This window comes from Anastrepha ludens, chromosome 2 (assembly GCF_028408465.1).
Source record: "Anastrepha ludens isolate Willacy chromosome 2, idAnaLude1.1, whole genome shotgun sequence".
NCBI lineage: Eukaryota > Metazoa > Arthropoda > Insecta > Diptera > Tephritidae > Anastrepha > Anastrepha ludens.
Window position 1 is genome coordinate 20,482,857 of NC_071498.1, and position 24,253 is coordinate 20,507,109.

The 24,253-nt window shown below is 36.5% G+C and overlaps 6 protein-coding genes across 10 annotated transcripts in view; 2 read left to right on the plus strand and 4 right to left on the minus strand.

Annotated features, from left to right (window-relative positions):
- LOC128864486 (HEAT repeat-containing protein 5B) overlaps window positions 1-393 on the minus strand; it is a 49,662-nt gene extending 49,269 nt beyond the window's left edge. Inside the window, exon 1 of the mRNA XM_054104207.1 lies at window positions 130-393. The gene's annotated coding sequence lies outside the window, so the exon portion shown is untranslated. The remainder of the gene's footprint in view (window positions 1-129) is intronic.
- A 2,940-nt stretch (window positions 394-3,333) lies between these two features.
- Window positions 3,334-6,384, plus strand: LOC128864532 (vacuolar protein sorting-associated protein 45). Its single transcript, XM_054104238.1, has 4 exons — window positions 3,334-3,760; window positions 3,837-4,035; window positions 4,086-5,167; window positions 5,224-6,384. Exons 1-4 carry the CDS (start codon window positions 3,668-3,670, stop codon window positions 5,575-5,577), a joined length of 1,728 nt encoding a protein of 575 aa, XP_053960213.1. The 5' UTR covers window positions 3,334-3,667; the 3' UTR covers window positions 5,578-6,384.
- Window positions 6,108-11,343, minus strand: LOC128864523 (mucin-5AC). The gene is made up of 5 exons (XM_054104228.1): window positions 10,977-11,343; window positions 10,761-10,913; window positions 10,253-10,455; window positions 9,987-10,186; window positions 6,108-9,920 (listed from the first exon to the last, which is right to left on the minus strand). The coding sequence occupies exons 1-5, from the start codon at window positions 11,105-11,107 to the stop codon at window positions 6,381-6,383; spliced, it is 4,227 nt and encodes a 1,408-aa protein (XP_053960203.1). The 5' UTR covers window positions 11,108-11,343; the 3' UTR covers window positions 6,108-6,380.
- Window positions 11,344-13,203: 1,860 nt separating this feature from the next.
- On the minus strand, window positions 13,204-15,036 carry LOC128856727 (3-ketodihydrosphingosine reductase). 3 transcript variants are annotated; one of them, XM_054092051.1, is made up of 4 exons: window positions 14,829-15,036; window positions 14,453-14,674; window positions 13,812-14,380; window positions 13,204-13,746 (listed from the first exon to the last, which is right to left on the minus strand). In XM_054092051.1, the coding sequence occupies exons 2-4, from the start codon at window positions 14,592-14,594 to the stop codon at window positions 13,549-13,551; spliced, it is 909 nt and encodes a 302-aa protein (XP_053948026.1). In that variant the 5' UTR covers window positions 14,595-14,674; window positions 14,829-15,036; the 3' UTR covers window positions 13,204-13,548. The 3 variants fall into 3 exon arrangements, with proteins under 3 accessions (XP_053948026.1, XP_053948019.1, XP_053948033.1); XM_054092044.1 differs by having other exon boundaries at window positions 14,738-15,036; XM_054092058.1 differs by having other exon boundaries at window positions 14,733-15,036.
- Window positions 15,037-17,131: 2,095 nt separating this feature from the next.
- Window positions 17,132-20,514, plus strand: LOC128864541 (methyl-CpG-binding domain protein 2). 2 transcript variants are annotated; one of them, XM_054104256.1, is made up of 2 exons: window positions 17,132-17,395; window positions 19,824-20,514. In XM_054104256.1, the coding sequence occupies exons 1-2, from the start codon at window positions 17,268-17,270 to the stop codon at window positions 20,311-20,313; spliced, it is 618 nt and encodes a 205-aa protein (XP_053960231.1). In that variant the 5' UTR covers window positions 17,132-17,267; the 3' UTR covers window positions 20,314-20,514. The 2 variants fall into 2 exon arrangements, with proteins under 2 accessions (XP_053960231.1, XP_053960225.1); XM_054104250.1 differs by lacking the exon at window positions 17,132-17,395 and adding an exon at window positions 17,439-18,180.
- Window positions 20,515-21,071: 557 nt separating this feature from the next.
- On the minus strand, window positions 21,072-23,911 carry LOC128856750 (metaxin-1 homolog). Of its 2 annotated transcripts, XR_008453863.1 has the most exons (6): window positions 23,676-23,911; window positions 23,313-23,459; window positions 22,342-22,617; window positions 21,870-22,265; window positions 21,670-21,798; window positions 21,282-21,371 (listed from the first exon to the last, which is right to left on the minus strand). XR_008453863.1 is itself a non-coding variant. In XM_054092069.1 (5 exons), exons 1-5 carry the CDS (start codon window positions 23,754-23,756, stop codon window positions 21,294-21,296), a joined length of 978 nt encoding a protein of 325 aa, XP_053948044.1. In that variant the 5' UTR covers window positions 23,757-23,911; the 3' UTR covers window positions 21,072-21,293. The 2 variants fall into 2 exon arrangements, 1 of the variants encoding a protein (XP_053948044.1); XM_054092069.1 differs by lacking the exon at window positions 21,670-21,798 and having other exon boundaries at window positions 21,072-21,371.
- Between the last annotated feature and the right edge of the window lie 342 nt (window positions 23,912-24,253).

A 24,253-nucleotide genomic window follows, 5' to 3' on the forward strand; every position in this document is an offset into this window, starting at 1 on the left:
ACAACAATAAAAAGAACTATGCATTCGTCGACACCTGTGCGAACTGAAGTGTTTATTAGGTAATACTGGATCGCACTAATTAATAAAATACTTTTATTATTTAGATATTTACATTTAAACACGACTCACCGTTATCCAATGGATGTATGCTTAAATTTAATTGGATATGTTGTGGAAACTTTCACGGGACAATTTGTTGAGCATTTACTATAAAATTGCTAGCATAGGGCTGGCATAATATTGTAAGTTACATTTATTCTTTTCACTATGAACTAATGACAGTTCACGCACTGGATATTATTATAAAATACGAAGTAAATTGTTAATTTTACCCCGACTATCTCCTTACACGAATTTTACATAGTTTTTTTGACATTTATGGTATCTACATAAATAATAAACGACAAGCCTATTATTAACGAAGTAAAGTTGGCAGCAATGTTTGTTGACATTTTTGGAAAGGGTTGCAAGTAAGTTATACAAGTTCAATAATTCATTTTCACGTACATAACATTATTTTGAATAAAATAATTCATGCAGATGAAACAGATCGCAAAAAAGTAAGTTATGTTTTATGCTATTCTAACAACAACAACAGTTAAACGGTAGAAACTTTGAAGAAAAACAAAAAAACAGCAATATAGTAGGTACTGGAATACCTTGATCTATGGTTTCATTCGTCTCTAAAAAAGTACGTAAGTCAAATTTGAAATTTTCAATATGTTCATTGTGTTGATATAACACATTTGTTAATTACTTGCTGAAAAATGTATGATAAAAAAGCAATATCAAAGCAATAAAAATATAAAACGGAATCAATTACAAGTACATTGAAGTCAAAGGGAAGTTAAACAAGGTTTTAAAAATTAAAGTTGTGTTTTATAATAATATAAAATCCATTTACCAACAAAAGCGTGTTTTAACTTGATTTTAAAATGTTAAAATAAGGTTCTTAGTTTCTCCTTTGTTGGCTTTTGCTTCTCTATTTCTAAATTTAAATGAAAAATAGCTGTCACAGGGTGAACTAACTAAAATACTGGTATTTTTTTATATTGCCGAATAAATGTTTCCTTTTCGTATGAATTGGTCTGTTCTCTCTCATTTCAGCTTTAACATATCCATGATTGTCAGAATTTTAAAAATGATTTGAAGTCAGAATTTGATTTTAACTAAGATGTGTTTTAACGTAGAACTATTACATTAAATTTAAGTGTATTTCAATTATATAGTCATAGGTATACGAAACTTATAAAAAATTCAAATGTATTTTCAGATTAAGTACTATCAAATACAACTCTATCAAGCTATCAGGGGAATAATGCAATGTGTACACGCTCCAACAAATTAAAATGAGTTAGATTGCTTTTTAGTAAGCAGGTTGTAACAAGAAAAATATATTGTTCAACTTTAGTATTCGTATATTCATCGTGCTGAACAATTCGAAAAAACCAAGAATTAAGTTAAATTTGTTCTATAAAAATAATTCATGAAATTTTTTTGGTGTGTGACAATACACTGTCAACACGTTGTGAAAGGTTTTTCTTCATAGAAATTATTTTGGTGGAATATTTCGATGCTTTTAGTTTCTTTACACTCGTAAAAATAATGATCTATTACACAGAAAACACAGTGTTGTATGTCAAAAAGTATGGTTATTAACTAGGATTATTTAATAATCACAGATTTTGTGAGAGAAATTTTGTATCCGAAATCTCGCTTTTTAATTAAGGACTAGGAGTTAGGCACGAAAATGGAGATCATCTACTTATATGTGAACGTATTATTACGGTCCTTTTCTCAAATTGTTAAACTCTGACAAGACAAATGCGTAGCATTTTCCACCCATTTTTTTAAAGTAAGGGTGAACGTTATATAGCTTATTTGTGTACACAAATAAAATGTTAAATCTTAAAATTACCAGACGTGAGTTCATTGCATTCAATCTATATACACATATTTTATTATAATAAATATATAATGTGTGCGAGTGTTGAATTTTCTTGTTATATTTTCATATGAAATACGCAACATTTATTTTCGTAATGTTAATACAGATAACATTTTTCGCCAAAAACCACTTAAAACACTGATTGGCTGATGTCCCTTGACAAGTGTTTAACAAAATTTAGCCTGTGTTAGTGATATAAGAAAAAAATCAACCAATGATACTTTGCCGCCGTCTGAACAATAACTGATTGGACGAGTGTGAAATAATTATGCAAATTTTGGCTCCCGATAAGATTGGTTACTCATATACGAAAACTAATCAACACAATCTCACTCAAGGCGAATTTATTACAGGTGACAGCAAACACATATAAGTAAAACCCTACATGTATTTGTTGTTGCGTTTGGTGCAAGCATCATGTCAAAATAAGCAAGCAAATGTAAACATACGAATGTAAACATACCAATACATACAAACAAAGCATATCATTTTGACGTAAGCCATACCTACGGCGAAAAATTCAGCTGGGTGAATGCTGTCACCTTATTAAATCCACCTTGATCTCACTCATATAGCTTCGGGGCTATCTAAACAACGATTGATTAACGAGTGTGTTAATGCATGTGAGATGATATACGATTCGGTTAGTAATATAACAAAAAATTCAACACAATTTCCGCTCATGTTGCTTCGTTGCTATCTGCATAACGGCTGATTGGACGACTGTGTAAATACTGTGGAATGTTCGTGCAGAATTCGGCTGAATCTCCCAAGTGACGTGGCAGCCGAAGTTCACCTCACAATCGTTGATTCTTAATGAGGCTAAGTTGCCGGTAGCATAACCACATGGAAGGTAATGGAGTAACTTAATTATGTTTTACATATAAAAGGAATGTGAATGATTAAATGTAACATGTCGGCATGGATAAATATTTGTTTATTTTATATTATTTCAAATTGTTACGTTACTTTTACAGTTGTTTGTTTGACAAAAATTGCAGCCGTCAAAGGCAAACTGAAATTTTAAATTGTAGGGAAAGTAAAATGATGAAAGGACGAATTTATTGGTTAATTATTTTTTTCTCCTCGATAAAGTCAAGAGAGGCTTTAAACTGTCTGAAATTAAAGCAGAAGCAAAGCGTGAAACAGCGGACAAAGTTGGGAGAACTTTACTATATACATATCTGCATGCGTAGAAAAAAATATTTAATAAACTATAAATAAATAACCGGTTCTCAGCAAATTTGAAGGAATCAGCTGATTTTCTGACGTAATAAGGGATATGACAGCTATTTGCTTACAACAGCGGGCGTCAAAAATTAGATTGTGTCTGTGATCTAAAAAAAATCTGCTCAGCCACTTCTCATGTTGCTTCGTTACTTTTGGAACGTTATCTTTGGTCTGAACGACGACTGATTGAAAAGCCGTGAGAATGAGTGTGAAATGAGCTGGAACAATTTTTCCATCATTTCAGTGTCGACGATAAAAAACGGCGATGATTTTTTTTTAATTTTCCTGTTCCATTTTTCAAGCTCTGAACCTCACACAACAACAATTAGTAACTACTGACGAGAAATTGGTGCTCGTACGTGTAGAGTCCGCCTAAGATCGTGAATATTTTCTGAGAACATATGTTTATTCTTATTTATTTGATAGGGCTAAAAATTCCAGCCAACAAAAGCATTAAAAGTTTTAAATTTGTGTCTAAAATCAATCGAAATGAATTTAATAACAGCCATAAAGTTGTATGTAGAGAAAATGTGTAATGAATCAGGGCCAGGTATGAAGACCATACTGCTGGACAAAGATACGGTACGCACATAACACGTATATCGTTTAAAAATTTGAGCAGGAAATTTATTTTAATTAATTCTAATATCACCTGTAGACAAGCATAATATCAATGGCTTTCAGCCAATCGGACATGCTACAACGTGAGGTGTACTTGTTTGAGCGACTCGATTCGGGGCGTTCCAATGAACGCATGAAGAACCTAAAATGCATCGTATTCATTAGACCTACAAAACAAAATGTGCTGCTACTAGCCGATGAACTTCGCAGCCCCAAGTACGGATCTTATTTTATTTGTAAGTAATGATAAATATTTCACTGCAAATTCATTAATTCTTTTTTGTAGATTTCAGTAACATAATTCCACGTACCGATATTAAATACCTGGCTGAATGCGATGAAAGTGAGTCAGTACGCGAGGTGAAAGAAGTGTACGCTGACTATCTTTGCGTTAATCCGAATTTGTTTTCGCTCAATATAAATTGCAGCATGAATCGACTCAATTGGTTGCCTGAGGCACTCGGTCGCACTGTACAGGGCGTATTGGCTGTACTATTATCGCTGAAGCTTAATCCGGTCATACGTTATCGTGCGGGTTCGGCAATGGCGCAAACATTGGCAAAACAAATATATGAGCAAATTTGCAAAGAATCGAGCCTTTTTGATTTTTCACGCACACACGAGAATGGTGCTGCGCCACCGTTACTGCTTATATTAGATCGTCGTGACGATCCTGTCTCGCCATTGTTGCATCAATGGACTTATCAAGCAATGGTTCATGAACTGCTGGGCATACATAACAATCGCGTCGATCTATCCAACATAAACGGCATACCGAAGGATTATAAGGAATTGGTGTTGTCTGGTGATCAGGACGAGTTCTACGGTAAAAATATGTATGCAAATTTCGGTGAAATCGGTTCAACAATAAAAAATCTAATGGAGGAGTTTCAGCGTAAAGCCAAAGATCAAAGGAAGGTGGAAAGTATAGCTGATATGAAGAATTTCATTGAAACCTATCCGCAGTTCAAAAAAATGTCCGGCACAGTACAAAAACATCTTTGCATAATGGGTGAATTATCGGCACTCACGTCGAAACGAAATCTTTTCGAGGTATCCGAGCTGGAACAGGAAGTCGCCTGTAAAGCCGAACACTCGGCACAGCTACAACGCATACGAAAAATTATAGCCGATGAACGCATTTCAGTGGATGATGCCATCAAATTGGTGGCACTCTATGCGCTACGATATGAACGTCACGCGAATTGTGATACTTCCAGTTTGTTGCAAATCATTAAAACGCGTGGCGGCCGCACAGCAATTGTGCCCAGTTTAATTGAATATGCGGGTACGCATATGCGGCAGGGAGAGATTTTCAATTTAGTACGCATTTCCGATGCAGTTAAGCTGACGCGTAATTTAATTAAGGTTAAAAAAATAATACGAAAAGTGTGAATCAATTTTAATAACTTTCTCTTCTGTAGGGCTTAAAAGGCGTGGAGAATGTTTTCACACAGCACTCGCCGCTGATCAAAGAAACATTAGAGGAGGTTTTTAAGGGTCGTGAACTAGATCCAATGTATCCGGCGATTAACTCTGAACTTGTGCCATTCCGTCGCCCACCGCAAGAGGTGGTCGTGTTTATGGTTGGTGGCGCTACGTATGAAGAGGCACTAGCGGTGCATCAGCTTAATAATGTGGGCTACAAAGTAATACTGGGCGGCACTACTATTCACAATTCTGAAAGTTTCATTAATGAAGTGTTGAACGCCACTGAGGGCATACAATTCAAGCATACCAAAACAATGTTAAAATACATTTCCAGTGACAATTATTAGATTGTGCAGTAATGGTCACAGGTAGACGTATTGCATTATGTTTGCTTATGTTCTTGTATATACAGATATTTTTAACATAAGAAATCTTCGCATATACCATATTAGGATTTACGACAAAACAACCTGTTATGCACTAATTTGCTGAATTCCAGTGCAATACTTAATGGATTTTAATCATTCATAGCTGCACCTCAGGAATTCATTTTAATCGAAATTTAAAATTTTCTTGCGAAAGATTCATCGTTCCAATAGCAAAACCTGCTAAACTGAGAAGATGGGTTGTTTTGACGAAAAACTACAAATACCCACATATATATTTATTATATTCTTCGTATTAACATATAATTTTTGTTAATTAAGTATATACGTATTTTATTTATTATACCACCCTCGGTATATTGCAGTGCCGCTGCAGTACTTTAAGAAATAATACACAACACCACGTATTTAATTCATAAAATCCCTCGTTCACCCACTTCAAATATTCTCATAGTTTACTATTTGTAGATCATTCCATAATAATACACTGCTTTAGGTTGCATACATATATATAATCGCCTTTATTGAGTTTATTTGAGGTTTGCAATTGTTTCCATTTTGTCTAAACTAGCTTCCTGTAACAAAAATACGTGTATCCTTTTATTTTTAACTTATGTACCGTAGTCGAGTAACAACAAATGTAAATTTGTCAAAGAAAAATGTATTGTTCCGATATTTAAATAAATTAATGATATAATAAAATATTTATTTTTACCTATTCTTTTGTCATTTACATACGAAATCGAAGTTGTCCTTGCAATTGTTTAAGTTTTCTGCAGACGACGGGTCGCACGACGTATCGGACGTTCCGCAGCACCACTGCTAATGCCCCCAGGTGCTGCAAATATATTTGCAACAGCAGAAGGTGCAGCGCCTGCTGCTGACGTAGCAGCAGTTGAAGTGCCAGCTGAAAAACTAAATGCAGGCGCAGGAGTTTGTTGTGAGTTACCAACACCTTGTGCAGCTCCTCCAAATATACTACTTGCGTTCGCACCAAGTGCAGCAGGAATATTGCCGCTACTGCCGAACGTGAATGTTTTGTTAGCTGTTGCATCACTATTAGTGCTACCGAAACTAAATGGAGCGGCGCTGGTGGACGCAGCTGGACCGGAGTTAGCAGTACCTCCGAATGCAAACTGTGTGGCATTGGATGCCAATGTTGGAGGTGAAACTACAGCCTTATTCGCCGCTGTAGTGGCAGAGAATGAGAAACCACCGGCTGCCGGTTTACTTGTTGCAGCGGCAAAGGGATTAGGTGCAGCGTTGTTGCTTATGGCCGTGCTGGCGCCAAAATTAAATGATTTATTAGTTTGATTGCTACTGGCGGCTGCAAGTGCACTGAAGGTGTTGTTACCGCTGGTGGTGCTTCCCGTGTTTGTCGTGACACCACCGAATATAGATTTGCTGGCATCAGTAATGTTTGTGCTGGTACCACCAAAGTTAAATGCCGGTTTTGCCATGCCTGTATTGGATGCGGGCGCTGTCTGATTGGGTAGCGCCGCAGTTGCAGAGCCGAATATATTGCTGGACGCTGTGTTGCTACTGGTGGCTGCACCAGTAGTGGCTGTTCCAAAACTAAAACCGCCTGCGGGAGCGGTGGTGGTAGGTCCTGCAGAAGGCGCTGATGTAGATTTTTGGGCATTGTTGGCAACGAAGGAGAAAGGCGTTGTAGATGATACACTAGTTACTCCAAATGTAGGTGTTGAAGATGTCACACTAGCACCGAATGCCGGAGTTGCTCCTTGACCCGCAACTGCGCCAAATGTGAAAGTGCCCGGTTGAGTTGTTGTGGGAGCCGCTGCTTGCAAGCTGTTGGTACCTGCACTATTGTTGCCAAACAACTTGCTGTCGCTTGCTGCAGGAGCGCTACCAAATGCGAACAGATTTCCGCTTGAAGAGTTTGTCTTAGTTGCACCACCAAGTGGGTTAACACCACTCTCGCCAACACCACCGAAACTGAAGACTGGCTTATTGGTATTTGCGTTTGTTGTGTTTACAGTTGTTGGAGTCTTTTGTGTGCCGGCGCTAAAAGAGAAAGGTGTTGCGATTGTAGCCGTTGCAGTGCTGGTTGCTGTGGTTGTTTTTTGGCCACCAAAAGAGAAAAGATTGGTTGCAGCTCCAGCAAGGGTTCCTGAATTGGTTGTAGCTGTGGCAACACTACCAAAAGAAAACGTAGCGTTTGTGGCAGCCGCAGTAGTCGTTTGAGTTGTCATAGAGGCCGCTCCAAAAGCAATCGGCTTTGTAGCCGATGACGTCGGCGCTGTAAATGCATTATTCGTCGCTCCTCCGCCAAACAAACTTAAAGTTTGAGGAGCAGCTGTTGTCACCTGGCCTGCCGTCGGAGGAGCCGAGGCTGAAGTGGCAGTTGTTATATTTGCGGCTGCACCGAAAGTGAAAGTTTTGGAAGCAACAGTAGTTGTGACTGCAGGCGTTGCGCTGCCACCAAAATTGAAAGTTGGTTTCACAATCGCTGCGGGTGTGCTAGTGGGAGCAGTGCCGAAAGTGAATATTTGTTTGGGTGCTTCTGTGCTTCCTTGCGATGAAGTTGATGCTACAGTTGCGGCAAAGCTGGCAAATGCAGTTGGAGCAGTTACTGTGGGTGCCCCTGTTGAAAGCTCTGGATTCTTTGTTGCTCCAAATTTAAATCCACCAATGCTGTCTGGTTTTGTAATTGTAGCTGTTGTCATCACTACACTAGTTGTCGTCGGCGCAGTAGTTGTTAATGTTGCATTAGTCGCAGTATCGCTAGATGTAGTGCTCTTTATTGGGGCGCCGAATGAAAATCCCTGAAGTTGAGGTACAGCTCCAATACCAGTTGCTATTGTGCCCGCAACTGATTTGGTGCCTTCGGTGGTTGCTGTAGAAGTGGCGTTGAAATTAAAAGTAGGCGCTGCTATGTTTGTATTAGCAAAGTTGAGTGTAGCCTTTTGAGGTGTTAATTTTATGCCAACCAAAGGCGAAGTAGACTTTGCGGTAACCACTGACGTTGATGGTGACACATTTGTTGTGGCTGCGCTGCTTTGTGTGTTCGCCGAGGGTGTTAATTTGAAACCTCCAAGGGTAGAAGATGCCATTGTTGGGCTGGTAGCAAGAGATGAAGTAGAGCTACTTGCTGTAGCTGAACTAGTCGGTGAGTTTATTGTCTTCACAGTGGTATTGGGCACAAGTTTTGTAGAAACTGTTGCATCTGGTGATGTAATTACTGATTTATTTGGGGCTTTCATTGTAAAATTAGTAACTGTAGTTGTTGTGCTTGTGGTTGCAGTTGAACTGGATGTAGTAGATACTTTACTAGCCGTGTTCTCCTTAGAACCAATAGGTTTGTTTTGTTTTGTAGCATCACCTGGCATCTTATTCAATAGTTTGTCGACTTCATCGTCACCTTCCTCGCCCTGATAAATTTCCCCGCGCAAGCCACTCAGCATCATTGCTAATTTCGATTTTTGTGTTCGTTCAATTAATGGATTCTTTTTATTTATTATCGCAGAACTCTTTTTCGGTTTCACGAATTGTATATCAGCGCATTCACCCTCATCTAAATTAGTGCTGTTTTCTACAACTGCTTCACCAGTACCGTTCATTTGATTGGAGTTACCAGATTCATTGTAGTTACGATTGAAAAGAGTTATTTTCGGTTTACTGTAAATTTTGCTAGACACCAGAGGGGGTTCTGAAACGGTGCGTTTGAGCACATCTGTTGTTTCCGCAGATATTTCAGACATTTTTTCTGTATATTTCGAAGGTACCATCATGGTGTCGCTTTGAGATAACGGTATAGTTGATACCGGCACAATTGGCGTACAGCTCATACTTTTTGCTACCTGTTGGAAACGTAAGTCGCATTGTTGGCGTTGTATCTTTGATTTTTGTGTTTCATACTCTTCAACCCTGGATGGTGATGAGTTCTGGATCGATGAGCGCTGCTGTTCATAAAATTTGCGCTTGTTTGCATGTATGAGGCTTGAGCTAAGTGAACTAGTAATATCATTATTATAGCTACAAAGTCGCTTTTTTGCAGTTTGCTCTGGCGACCGTTGCGTTTGCTTTGGCGAATTTGTGTTCTTAACTGTATTCCCACTTGTTACACTGTTCTGAGTATAGTGTAGTGGGTACTCTTGTGGGGCTACTATATGCTCCCGTTGTCTTTTATAACTCTGCACGGCAGTAGTCATTGTTGAAGTGACCAAACCGCTATGCATACCCATTTTCATCAGGTCGCCCGTAGGTGCTGGCTGTTCGTAAGGTGAATCGTTACAATCTTGGTTGCAGTATTTCTTATTCGTATCATGGATACCATCTGCATCCTGAACATAATAGATATTGAAAACGTTGCTAATTACATCTAAGAATTTATTTAATTATACACTTACATCACTGTTTATGCGTTTGCGTGAGATCTCCTTAAGAACGTCCAGTACACTTCGAGTTGGAGCCAATTCATTCTCCGTTGGAGGCGGATGCAAAATAGGTCGATTTTCACATGAGATCTCTTCATCACTCTTCTGTACGCTAATCACAGAATTTGAACGCAATAAGCTTGAAAGTGTGTTACCATAGAAAACAGATTTCTCTGAAAATTAAAAAGGATTCAATTAAAAGTATGTAGTTAGCGTTCCAAATGCATTCTGAAACTTACTTGGTGGTGCAATTCGTGTTATCGATACATTTTGCTGTGTTGCTCTATAGGGTAACTCAGTTTTTTGCAATTGCGCTATAGAAGATTGACCAGATTTGCTGTACAGATTACCTGCTGACATACTGCGATTTAAACGTGCGCCATTTTCATGATATTGTACGATACGGGACACCAATCCACGGCTCTGAACATCAGCATATACTCTAAGAAATTTGTATAAAAACAATTTTGATGTTAGAAGAGGCCATGCCAGGGTTATTTATAATATTAATGGCTAAAGCGACATTAAAAATAAGAAAATTTTAATTATAGATCCCGCCCCAAAATAATGGCACTTAAATATTTTTACAAATTTTAACATTTTTTGAATATTTATTATTTTTGTATAAAAATATAGCTCAAGGTCTAACAAAAACCATATATACTTTTATACAAAAACAGTGAGCATTCAAAAAATTATAATAATCAAAATGTTTATGTGCTATCATTTTGTCGCAGGCTAGATTACCTAGGATCAATTTTACTGAGGTTCATTCTGGCACGCTGCGTCGCTGTTGATCTACTTTTATGCGTCGCACTATTGTTGTTCAAACAAGTTATTGAATTGCTACGATTTTTTGGACTTATGGGGCTACCTCCCCAGCGGAATTGAACAGCAGCACTGTGAATAATTAAAAAAGTAATCATTAAAATAAATATGTTGGCAATGACTCTGATTGCTTACTTGCTCCTTTCACCAATGGCGCCAGTCGTTGCGGTGCCATTCAAATTAACACATGTCGATTCTGCGATAGGATTAGACAAATGCGTCATATTCAAAGTAAAACGTCTATCCATTGTTACATGATTGTCCATGACGCCACTAGCAAACTAGTTTTCAATGCTCCGAGTTCAATACGATGCGCGGCTGTGACCGCAATACCGGACCAGTAAACCCACCAACCACGGTTCAATTGGAAACTCTTAGTATACCACAAATCACACAATATATAATTTTAAACAGAAATTTGTCAGTTCTGCAAATATTTCACTAAATTTCAACCTTTTTTGTCTTATTTTCACAATAATTCGAAATTCCACACGCAACGTGACAGACACTGACAAGACATATACTATATGTGCGATATTGCCAACGGTAGGATTTGAAATACAATAAAGTTGCCACTTGCTTTAACAGAAAAGAGATGCCAGTTCGTAGAAATTTTTTTGTTTATGGGATACGATCATGATTCAATAATAATTGATTCATGGGATACGATACCACTTTATGCCGTTTAAGATCAGCGCTCAGTTTTTCAGTATATTTTTGGTAATCCATTTAAAAAAACATTTTTATTCAATCAATCAATGAAGAGTGTGGTATTTATTTTACAGGGTGTATTTATTTTACTCGGGTGCCCGTAAAGTTGGTGTTTTGTATCACTAATTTTTCATTGTATCAATTACTGAAATTGTCGTATTAGTATCACTTGAACACTAATTACACTGTATTCTTTATATTTTCAGCAACATATTTATTTTTAATTATCGTTTATTATTCCACTATTTTAATAACTAAAATGTAAAAACTAAATGGGCGACGAAAATAAACTTTGACAAATAATGGCTGGTATTGCCACTTTATTGAAATAATATATTAATTGCATTTTGTTTATTAAGTGTCTAGTGATCTAGTAAAACAGTTATTTTTACACAAATCTTTTCCTTTATTTCAGTATTATCAGAAAAAATTTACAAACAATAATTCAATATCTACAATTATAAGGAGTTCGAAAAACGGAACTGAAATGCAAAAAAAAAAAAGTATCCTGATTAATATTTTGTTGAGTATCCATTCTTTTTTAAAACTGCTTCACACCTACGAAGTAATCTTTCTATTAACTTTTGGCATCTCATCAAAGAAATAGATTTCCACTTTTCCTGTACTCCTTGCTATAGTTCATTAACATTTTAAAATTTTTTTGCTCAACGTTAATCTCAAAATCGTTCCACAGATTTTCTATGGGGTCAAGTTTGGAACTTTATGCTGGCCAAACCAGAACTGCAGTTTTTTCTTTAGAAATCCAATTTTTCACTACTTTTGCTATATGCTTGTGATCGTTTTCATGCATGAATAATCAGTTTAATGCCATGAACTCGAAGAAATATGGCTCCATCGTATTTTTGAAAATATCAAGATAGGCAAGCTTATCCATATTGCCATTTATTTTCACTATTGGTCAACTTCATTCCAAGAAAATGATCCCCAAACTTTCAAGTTATCCTCACCGTGCTTTACGCTCCTTTTTGGGTACTGGGAATTTAACTCTTGGTTGCTTTCATGATGTACACAAATCTTCCCATCAGGAACAATCATACTAATTTTAGTTTCGTTCGTAAAAGGTATTCTTTTTTAGAATTTTACGCCTTTGCTTCTATGGGGATTTGCAAAGGGCAAACCTGCCTTGATATTTCTTTTCGACAGCAGCGGGTTTTCACTGCTGACACGCCCATACAATATATTTTCAGTTAGGCATCTTCGCACAAGTCTGCTTATATATTCAAGGGGTTCGCATACTTTTCTTAACGACGACCTTTTCCTTTCGCGCAGGCGTCTTTCAAACTTTCTTTCTTTTAAGAATATTCTTGTCTGTGCTAATACATTTGATGGCATTGTATACCATTTCGTTACCCAACGCAGTAATATGCATTTCGAGGGAAATATGGCGAAAATAAACATTAAAAAGGTTAACTGGAGGTATGGTCCGATGATAGAGATATGTAAGTGAATGATGTTTATTTATAGATTTTGATAGTCTAGAGACTAATAGCAACAACAAAATACCTGATTCTTGTAGTTTAATGGTTTAACCAGAGTTTAAACTTAAACCGAAAAACTAGGCCTAAATAAAAGGGTATAAAGTACTTGGGTCGTTTTTTAACTTATTTTTAATTAATTTTGAAATAGTGTAAACTAGTTATCCAAAGTTAAAACTTTATTAAACAATTTCCTCTTCCACCAACATTGACATACATACTTAAAATATTTTATAAGATATAAAAAAGTTTTTTTTTTACTTTGTAGATGGATTAATCTTTGGCTAATTTTTGATATTTTTATTGTTCTGAAAATTACATTAGTGGAGCACATAAAATTTTTGCGAATTTATGTTTGCTTCAAAGTTTCTTACAAAGGCACCGTAATTGAATACAAGTAATTAAGTGGGTAATTAAGCGTAGTCTTAAGTATATAAAATTAATAAATGCGTTTATGAAATAAAAAAAAAATGTTATGTATCGGTGATATATGCACAACATCACTCCTTCTTTTCCTTTGCACAATTCTTTATGATCCGTTCAAAGTGCAAATGCAAAAAGCAGCCAATTATGCGTAGTGGGCCCAGCAATAATGCATGCAGAATATTTTGAAAGAAACCGCCCCAGCGGAAAAGGCCACCTCCTAGGAGTGTAAGGCACCAACTTTCCACCCCTAATATTGATATAAAGTTACCGCGCTGAAAGAGGTATGTTAAGTTCAAGGAATTACACAGAAAATAAACTCAATATTCTTACAACTTACCAAAGCATCGTGAAGTATACGTTTCGCAACCTGCTGTGGTTCTGCTAAGCCCCCGCCACCGGATATAATTTTTGTTTCCTTTGGCTTTGTTTTCTCTTCGTTTTCGAAACCAGGCGTATCTGTATCCGCTGGCAATGCCAATGTGACTAATATCCCCAGGTGACGTGTTTCCATGGCGATCGTCTCGGCCATGCCACGTACAGCATATTTTGAAGCCGTATATGGTCCATAACCATAAATCCCAAAGAGAGCCGCTAATGATGAGGTAAATACAATTATACCTTCTCTAGCTGCCTTCATTTTGGGCAGTACGTAGCGGGTGCAATTGTAACTTCCCCAATAATTGATATCCATTAGTTTGCGCGCATCTGCCTCAGACACATCTTCATAGACGCCGCAAATCGCCATACCAGCACAATTAACTAGCATATAGATATCTCCTAAAGTCTTTTCTACTTCACTAAGCGCACATGCGACTTCGTCATAGTTAGTACTGATATCAAGGCAACGGTACTGAAATTTTTGATCGGGCACTTGGCGTATAACATCCATGAGCGCTACAGCACCACCTAGTAAGATAAGATAAGAGTTTTTGTAGTACTTTAGCAGCTACACACATTTATAATGTCAATCAAACTTACTAAGTAATTTTTCATTACGTGCAATTACCGTTACATTAGCTCCCTTCATTGCACATTCCACAGCTAGACAAAGTCCAATGCCGCGTGACCCACCAGTAACAACCACATGACGGCCTACCAGCCGTTTTGCTCGCTTATTCATCACGAACACATATACGCCAGCATGCGCCAAAATCACAATTGATATCCACTACCATATTTCTAACGTTAACTCCATAATTACTGAAATGTAATTTTCATATTTCATATTAATTTTATACATGAGGATAATACAATATACAATACAGTTATGTGATCCAAGGAAAGGAAGTGAAAATGCTGTAAAACCACTCTCTTTCGAAATTAGAAAGTTGTTGCTTCCGATTCTTGCACCTACTTTGCTTTCGATCGTTGTTACTTAATTAATAATAAAGCGAGCGTATTTATTTCAAATTGGTAATAGAAACACGATACTCCCTCTTTTAAAAGGGAAAATGTTAGAAGTAATTGACTGATAAAAGAGTGAAGTTGTTGCAAAGCAGTAGGAAGTTGTCGTTCTTGTTTTCACTAGAAATGCTTAACGTTGCCACAGCTAAGTTTTATTGACCACAACTTTATTGACCATAAAATTACTCAAATCAAGTAAAAATGCTAATGGTTACCATCCTATGCTAATAACGTTCAGTACGGCCAAATTAAAAGCTTATTGTAATCGATTTCATCTTCACTCTTATTATCGCATAATTTTTGTTTAAAGGAAAAAACAAGATTTTACTGATGTAAAATAAAATATTAAAAAACACTACCAAAAAATCAAATTCTAAAAAATAAGGAGAAACTTATAACAAAGTTGGTTGGGCAAAAATATAATGGTTTAAAAAGATAAGGTTATGATGAATTTTGTGAATGTTCGTGAATGAAAAAAGAAACAAAAGAACAGCGGATTACTGTGACGAAATGAGTTTAAATTGTTCTAATTGCACCAGATGCAGACTACCAACATCAGAGAGTAAGTTGCATGAGAGAAGAAATAATTTTGGCCGGTAAATCGCCCCACCGAAGGGGTTTTATCAGAACTTCCTCAGGCAATGATGAGAGTCTTCAAGGAATTATTATTGCAGGAACGCGTATCAGCGAAGCAATTAATTTTAATTGAGATGAGACTTGTATTTTAGTAGTTTTATTGGTCGATTTATTAATTTTAATTGATCCTTCAAATGTGTCTCATGAGTGACCGCTTTTACAGACACGCATTTACTTAAATAATTGGTGCGTACATTTCTGTTAGATTTTTGGCCGATCTCCTCCTCCTATTTGTGGTGTGCGCTTGATGTTGTTCCACAATTAGAGGGACCTACAGTTTTATGCCTACCTCGAACGGCAATGGGTTTTTTATTAGGCGATTTATCATGGCGAAAATACAGTCGGAGGCGTCCGGAGAGACGACCGCTATTAGAAGAACTTTTTCTATCATTTGGTGTGTCATATTAAACATAAGATATTAATCCAAAGCACTTTATTGAGTATTTTTAAATTTCAATTTCAATTTCAATTTATTTGATTTGTTTTGTACATAGTAAGACACAGTCTTGTGGTAGTATATCTTCTTATAATTCTAGAATACGAGGATGGTATACATAGAAATGCTACTTAGATTTAAAACTATTTTAACTATTCAACTTATAGACTAATAGAGTAGTAAGTGAGAAGAAGAGAAAGATGGTGGGAATGGGAGAAGGAAAGGGGGATTAAAGGTTAGAAGTAGTTAGAAACTGCAGTTTTAAAACACCTTGCTTGTTTTATAAGCTTTATTGTAGTTGGTATAGAATTCCATAGTTTTATGGCACTAACAAAGAACATGCGTTCTGATTCCAAGTAAGTGCAAGTCGGAACAATTATATTCAATGTCCGGGTGCACTGGCATTGTTTAATGTTTTTATACAGGTACAATGGTTTTTGTGTGTATATTAATTTATGCAGGAACAAAAGAGAGCGTATTTTGAGATACGAGTCGAGGTTATGATCGAGAATCTGTTTTGAGTAGATAGATATATGGTCATATTTCCTTTTTTCAAACACTAAACTCGCTGCATTATTTAAAGCAATTTGCAATTTTTGTTTCGAATTATTAGCAAGCCTGCAATATACTAATTCAGCGTATGATACATGAGGAACAATGAGTGATCTAACCAGTTTTAATTTAGTTTGCCGTGGCTGTAAGTAGGCAGTACAATATAGCTTTCTAAGAATATTATATATCTTGTTTACAACAAGTTTACATGCTAATCTTGAATTTATTCTGAAACCCAGGTTAGTTACTATGCCATCAAAGTTAATATTTACTTCATTAAGTAATATTGGCGGCAAAGAGCAGAGGTCATACTTTGCATGAGAAATAGCAATCGCCTTCGTCTTTGACTCATTTAATTTCAAGTTGTTAGATTTGGACCAACTAGAAATACAAGTGAGGTCTTCATTAAGCCTTGCTATCAAATCTTCAATTTTTCCCTCAACCTTCAACCGAACACAAATAAAAACAAAATTTCATTGGACGAGTTTCGTGCCAGCAGTTATTTTTAACTCAAGGAATTTTTTCGTAACCTTATCTCTTTCAACCATGGACCGTTGCTGTCGGAGGATAAAATAAACATGTTAGACACTCTGTCTTTGAGAAACCACAACCAACTTCACTAAATTTTCGCTCTGTATATTTAATAGGAGAGAACAAAAAAACAAAAAGTTTGACAACTTGACGGTGGAATTTTCGCAGACGGTTTTCAATCTTTTGACCAGACTTGGAAATTATCATTATAAGCATTAAATAGCTGGAATAACAATGAACTCCAGTATAACAATTGAACGTAAGCGTGTTGATTGCAATTCGTTACCAAAGGGCTGGCAGCGGGAGGAAGTGCTACGTAAGTCTGGTATATCCGCTGGTAAAGTCGATGTGTATTATTACAGGTAAGTTTTAAAAGTATGGAATTCAGCTAAAATAGTCTAAAATAATGTATTGTATCTAATTTGTCATGTACATCCAACTCCCATCACCTCACCCTATCGCCCATCTTCACCTGTGCAATGCACTCATTTTCCCACTGCTTCCTCACACTAACACGAAAAATGTTTCCAAATGATACATGAAAAAAATAATACGAACCCAAATCCTGCACTTGTTTCGCTATCCACAAATTACCACTTCATCCATGCTAAAATATTTGTTTCATGGCAAATAGTCCAACCGGCAAGAAAATCGAAAGTAAGCCACAATTGGCGCGTTACCTGGGCGATGCAATCGACATTGGTGCATTCGATTTTCATAATGGCAAATTCGTGCGTCACTTGCCACCGCCGTCAATTTCACTATTCCGTTGCAGTAGCTTAACTAACAGCGGCAACGGTGCTAGTGGCAGTGGCAATACATCAATGCCGCCACCACCACCACAGTGTAGTGCCGGAAGTACTTTATCCTTAACTGTATGTTCCTCCCCAAATTCTTCACAATTACCTAATACTACAAATGCCAACATACTACAACCACCAACGCCAACAACATCAAATACGCCAAATTCATTAAAGCGCAAATACAAGGCGCATTCCTTATCCCAACCACAAATTCAGAATCAATCACAGACCCACCAGTTACAAGGCATGCATACGAATGCCACTAGTAGCAGTTGCGCCCCATCAAGCGCATGTGGTGCTGCAACTACATCGACAGCGAGTTCACGGCAGCAATTAGAATTCAGGTAGAGCGGCAAAACCAATTCATTGATTTCATTTGATTTGATGGTGATAAAAACAAAAATAAACAAAAATGCATATTTCCGTTGAAGTTATTGTTAAAAATGTTAGGGGAAAATTTTCATACTTACGATAACCACAATAATCTTGCATGCTTTTGATTTGCATTTTGTTCTTATAAATATGGCTATAGTTTTGAATGCTAAACAAACTGCCGCGGATAGCATAGAGTGGGTGAAGAAAAAAATCAAATTGGAAAATGCTGAGAGATGTGGAGAAATTGGGGCTTATTGGCAAATAATATAAATATTGATGTATGTCTTTGCACTGTAAAGTGTTTTTAGAGTATTTGTATTTGCCTCTGCGAGAATCTGGTATTTTTTTGTTTTAAACTTTATTGGTTTTCCTGTTTTTGATGCTTTTCTCACTTGCATGCACAGTGGTGTTCATGAAAATAGTAATTTAAATTGGTATCATAAAATTTTTTTTGCTCGATTGCTTCATTCTTTGCTTGGTCATTTTCAATGGCAAATTACCGTCAGTATCAAACTATCAAGTAAAATATTTATAGAAAATTCCATAATTTTTCTTTACGTATTTATCCTCACATTTCTCTGCTAGATGAATAAGAGCCGAACATCAGAAAAGTGTCAGCTTACCATTTGCAACAGGGTGGCTAATGTTTATAGGTGCTGTAATATTGTCGTTTTTATTACGTTCTTCGAATAAGCCCTATGACACTTGCATCTGCGTCCCCGGCTAAGGTTCAACTCCCTTCAATACTCGTTCGTTTTTACTGCGCAATCCACATTCATGCCCGCCTGCTTACGCACAAGGGTATTATTGTTGTTGTTGTAACAGCACAAACATTCCCCATACATTCACGGGGAATGCTGCTGGAATGACGGTCCTTGGCCGAATACAAATCCAGTAACGTGGAACCAACTGTCGTGGGAACGAAGGGTATTATAATTTTGTTCACATAACGGTTGTATGTAACAGCATTAAGGGATCGATATACTATAGGTATAGACAAAATGCACAGAATGATGAGAAAATGCGATATAACCATGTCTGTCTGCCTGGGCGTACGAAACTCGGGCAAAAATATATTTATATTTTTTTTGTTAATAAATTTCAGTGCAACTTGTTTTTTTTATAAGGTAGATTGGCATTGAAAATGTGCAAAATCGGCATATGATCATGCCCACCTCTCGTATAAGGTTAAATATCAAACCAGAAAAAAAAATGACATCTCTGTTATAAACGAAGAAAAATTACTCAAATTTAGTACAAAATAAGAAATGCGGCGGAAGCAAAATTTTGAGAAAGGGCTGGTGCCTAGACAATGTTTTGAGCAATTAAACTGCATATATTCTTAAAAATAATTAAAAATTTATATTTACATGCGAACTTTTTATGCGATCATTGAAGTTCTCATTTAATTTAATAGTTTAATAATTAAGACCAACCGCTACTAAATTTATATTTTCATGAACACTGCTGTAGTTGTGTCACAATTAGTGTGTTTACATTTACTACTATTTAATTACATTATTTATGTGTGTCTGGATGTTTAAATAAACTAATCATTGAAATTTTTTCAAGATAAACTCCAATACTCATTTCCAATTATTTATTGCTATAGTCGCACACCACGCACAGACGCTTCTTTAGTACCACCTATACGTCAAACTGCATCGATTTTCAAACAACCAGTCACTGTGGTGCGAAATCATGAGTTTACAAAGGTGCGAAACGATAACTCCAAACTGGTAAATGGGCAGGAGAAACCAAAGCAAATGTTCTGGGAGAAACGATTAGAGGGTTTGCGCGCCTGTCACCCCACCGGTGAGGAGTTTGATGATATCGTACTACCGAAGAGTATACGCACGATTGGACCGAATGTTAATGAACAAACTGTGCTGCAATCGTTGGCCACCGCTCTGCATGTGCTTAACGTCCCCGTGATGGGTCAAGCCTCCACAAAGACTGAGATGAATAAGAATGCCACGGCATTTTTGAATCCGGAACAACCGCTGATGCAAGCCGTTCTTGTTTCGGATGACGATATACGGCGTCAGGAAGATCGAGTTAATGTGGCTCGAAAAAAGCTGCAGGACGCTCTTAAAGCTTAGCTTACAACTTTACGAAGTTAATTTTTTATTCTTATTAGTATTAGTGTATAGTTTTATTTATATATTACAATGATCAATAGAAATTTAAGCTGTATCTGCTAGGACATTTAGTCTTGCTAAGATATGCACTTATGCAAAAGTACGAATTATGTTTTCCAATAATCGTAGATTAAAAAAAAAAAAACAATTTTTACGACTCAATTTAATGGTTTTTATTAAGAATCGGGCATGGAGATAAGTAGAAAAGAAGCTCTCAAATTTCTTGGGTGTTCTCACAGACCACTATCCGCGACGTATGCTTGCCGTGAGACTTGGAATTATGTCCATTTTGCGTTAGTTGTGTGGAGGATGAGGTGGAATCATCTCATCACCTTCTTCCTAACTGCCCTGCTCTTGCGGAACTAAGATTCAGGCTTTTTGGCTCTCACTTCTTTTCTATGTCTGCTGATATAGCAGGCCCTGATATAAAAAATCTGATGCACTTCATCAGCATCATAAAGCGGTTAACACAAACGTTACTCAGCCACCGTTCGTTATCCGCAAATACATCCCATTCTCTTTTTTCATCCTATCGCTTTCCTTCCCCTTATTTCCTTTGCAATCGTATCACAAAGTATGAATTTGATTTCTCCGTCCAAGTGTGCCAATTTTCTGGGCAACCATTCTAACCTAACGTAACCTAAGTGAAAAATACCTATTTTGAAACAATTTTTTTAAATCTTATTCACTGCTTATTTCAAATTGTGAAAATGCCACCATTTCATTTCAAAATTAGGCTTTATTTTGATGTTTTTTTTTCGATAAACTAAAACTTAGGTGCTAAAACTAAAATTTGCTGGTAGATCAGAGCCTTCCTTGCAGAGAACTTGTAATTTTCCGGCATAAAGAGCTTCTTTGTACTCTAAACACATTATTTTCAAAGCATTTTAGTAGTTCCATAGCTCTTTTGGAAGGCAAACATTTATTTTGTCACAAGAAGGTTACTCCATATCATCATCTTCCAACGCATCATCCTCTTCATACTCCAAACCATCGTAATAACGTCTGGAATTGGAAAACTAAAATAGGAAAAATACATAAATATGAATATTTGGCAAAAAGCATAGCCATTTTTGTAACGGCGAGCCGTAAACATCGAAATACTGAATACGAGTTTTTGATAATAATGAAAAAAAAAATTATCTGTCGTAAGATAATACCAAATGCGCGCCACAAATATGGGCGCCTCGGTTTAATAAGTAACAATATATATAAGAATACGCCAATTACGCTTTGCACCGAACAAAATTTCTCAACATTTTGATGATTATAACTCAATAAACAGTTTTATAAGTGGTAATTTTTACTTATAGTTACCTTAAATGTTACGGAAGAGTTAATAGAGGGATTGATTTATTAAAGGAGTTTTTCGGATGAAATTTTTTGTATGTAATGAACTTAAAACTGGTTTATTAAAATCGTCTAAAATCATGTTTGATTCGAGGACTATAAATTAAAATTTTAGTAGGTACAGATCAAACGACACAAAATTAATTTGGAAATTTCCTGCAACATACCTGCTTGTAGACACCACGCCAGGCAGCAAATGTGCCCATCGCGGCAACAGCGCCAATTGCTGCCAAAATTTTTGTCTTCTTCTCAGATTCTAAGAAACGACGTTCTGTAGCCGTTAGTAATGGATCATTGGATGACTGACTTCTTATGGCTTTTATTGAATTAAAGCCCTCGTTTCTAAAAATGTCTCTTGTTATGCGATTGATAAAATTCACTAAGTTCTGACAGCCTTTTATGTGATTTTGTAGCGGATTATTGGGCAGTGTAACTAGAAAAAGTATCGCTAAGTACGAATACACAATGGCATCGAATTCACTGAAGAAATCGCCAAAGAACCAAACTTTTTTCCCCAACTTTTTCGATAGCAGATTGACACATTTTTTTGCATTTATAACGAGCTGTGAACATAAAAACGAACAAATTATTTAAATTGCGTTAAAATGAAACCATAATTTACGCATAGTCACGACATACAGAGTCACCGTCATGATTTTCCAGCTTATCACGCGGATCAAAATTACCCATAACCTGAACAATATCACATGCCTCCCGCTGATAACTGCTTGGGTAGAAGAAATTAAACGGGAAGGTGGTACGTTTGGCATACAGACTGCGTGTGGTATCAAAGTTGTTCGGTTCACCATACATAAAATAGTGATAGTACGGATGTAGATTAGTAAATACCCAATTGGTGTAAGCGGGTGAGAGGAGTTTGTGATTTTCCTGCAGATGGGCATCTATTGGGTAGCCCTGTAATAAAAAAAATATATTGGTATTTATTTGGTAAGTTCTACAGTTATTACAATTTGGTATATCACATAAAATAAGTTGTTCATTTCAAAAGAAAAAAAAACTCCGCTGTAGGCTTAAAACTTAATGAAGATATTTAAACGGACTTCACTGTAAACAATGCAAATACATTTAAATGGGTGCGCAATTCTATTATTAGCACTCCTTTCAAATATTTAAGTTTTCGGCAGCTGCTCGGGATCATTGAACGCGACGTTAATTATACTGACGTTGGAATTTTTAAGGAATTAAGAATCATCGCTATATATACTTCAACTTGGTCATTACTTTTAACTTGTATTAACAACATAAATGCTACGTTAATTAAAATTAAAACAATTAGGGTTTTTGTAGACAAGAAGAGAAGAGTAATAATTTAAGAAGAAGCATGTTCGATTAACATAAAATATTAAAAAAAATGTCTTTACCAAATTCATATCAGCAAACATATTCAAAATATGTACATACGTATGTGTATCACTTCACAAATGCCCACACTGGTTTACAGCTCAAAAGATTGTTTACTTTATATTTTCTTACAATGCTTGGCGCCAGACATTCTAGCATTGCACTCAATGTTAGTGAATATAAATAAATCCCTCTTACCTTCACATTCCCCCAAATTTTGTTATTGCTTTTATGCACACCCCACTCACCTCTTTATCCAGCAGTTTCTTGATTTGTCTGTAGTCACAGAACGTTTTATTTCCAATCTGGAGGTAGGGTAGTTTCCCCGTGCTTGAGCGCATGGGATTTGCATTTGTGTCTATTTGTAGCGGGCAACGCGTAAATTTAACCAAACACTATAAAAATTTAAAATTTGATTAGAATGATATGAATGAATCATATCCAGTCAATCGCCGACTCAATTTTAGCTGACACCTACTGGTTGATTGCAAAAAGCAACACGCATTGAAATTTAGCATAACGGCACTAATAAATAGTAAGTGTGATGCAACTTCGTCCAATGTTAAAGCATTTTTCTAATTGCCTATCGGCATTGCTGTCGTTTTTCTTACCAACGCACGCAGGCAATCGAAGTCGATGGACGGCAGCCCCCATTCTCCTTTATAAACATACAAAACTCCACCTAAATGCATATTTCAATTTGTTCTGTGCACGTCACGCCGGAAATGCATTTATAATTGGAAAACCGATATATGTACAATAAATTGATAACTATCAAACACCTGGATAAAAAAAGTTAACACAAATTGCGATTATACGCAATGAATGAGTACTGAAAATTTTGCTAGGTTAAGTAAGAAATTCAATCAGCTGATTGTAGTCAAAATGAAGAGAGAAATCAGTGAGTTCGCTCTGCAGTGAGCACAGTTTTCTAAAAACAGTGCTCGAAAACAAAATATTTGCTATATTTGGACTATCGTCAAGGCGAATCCATACAAGGTGACTTCATTATTGTAACTGATTTACTTTTTTTTTTTTTCTGAAGAGGCAGCAGAGAATGTTTTTTGGAAGCAGAGTAACCGAAAGCGTGTGTAAACTGCCAAGCACAAGAAATTAAAGGACTCTTCTTTTCGCTAAGCGTTAGTAAACGGCGATTAAGTGAAACAACTGGCATAAATGAACATATGTT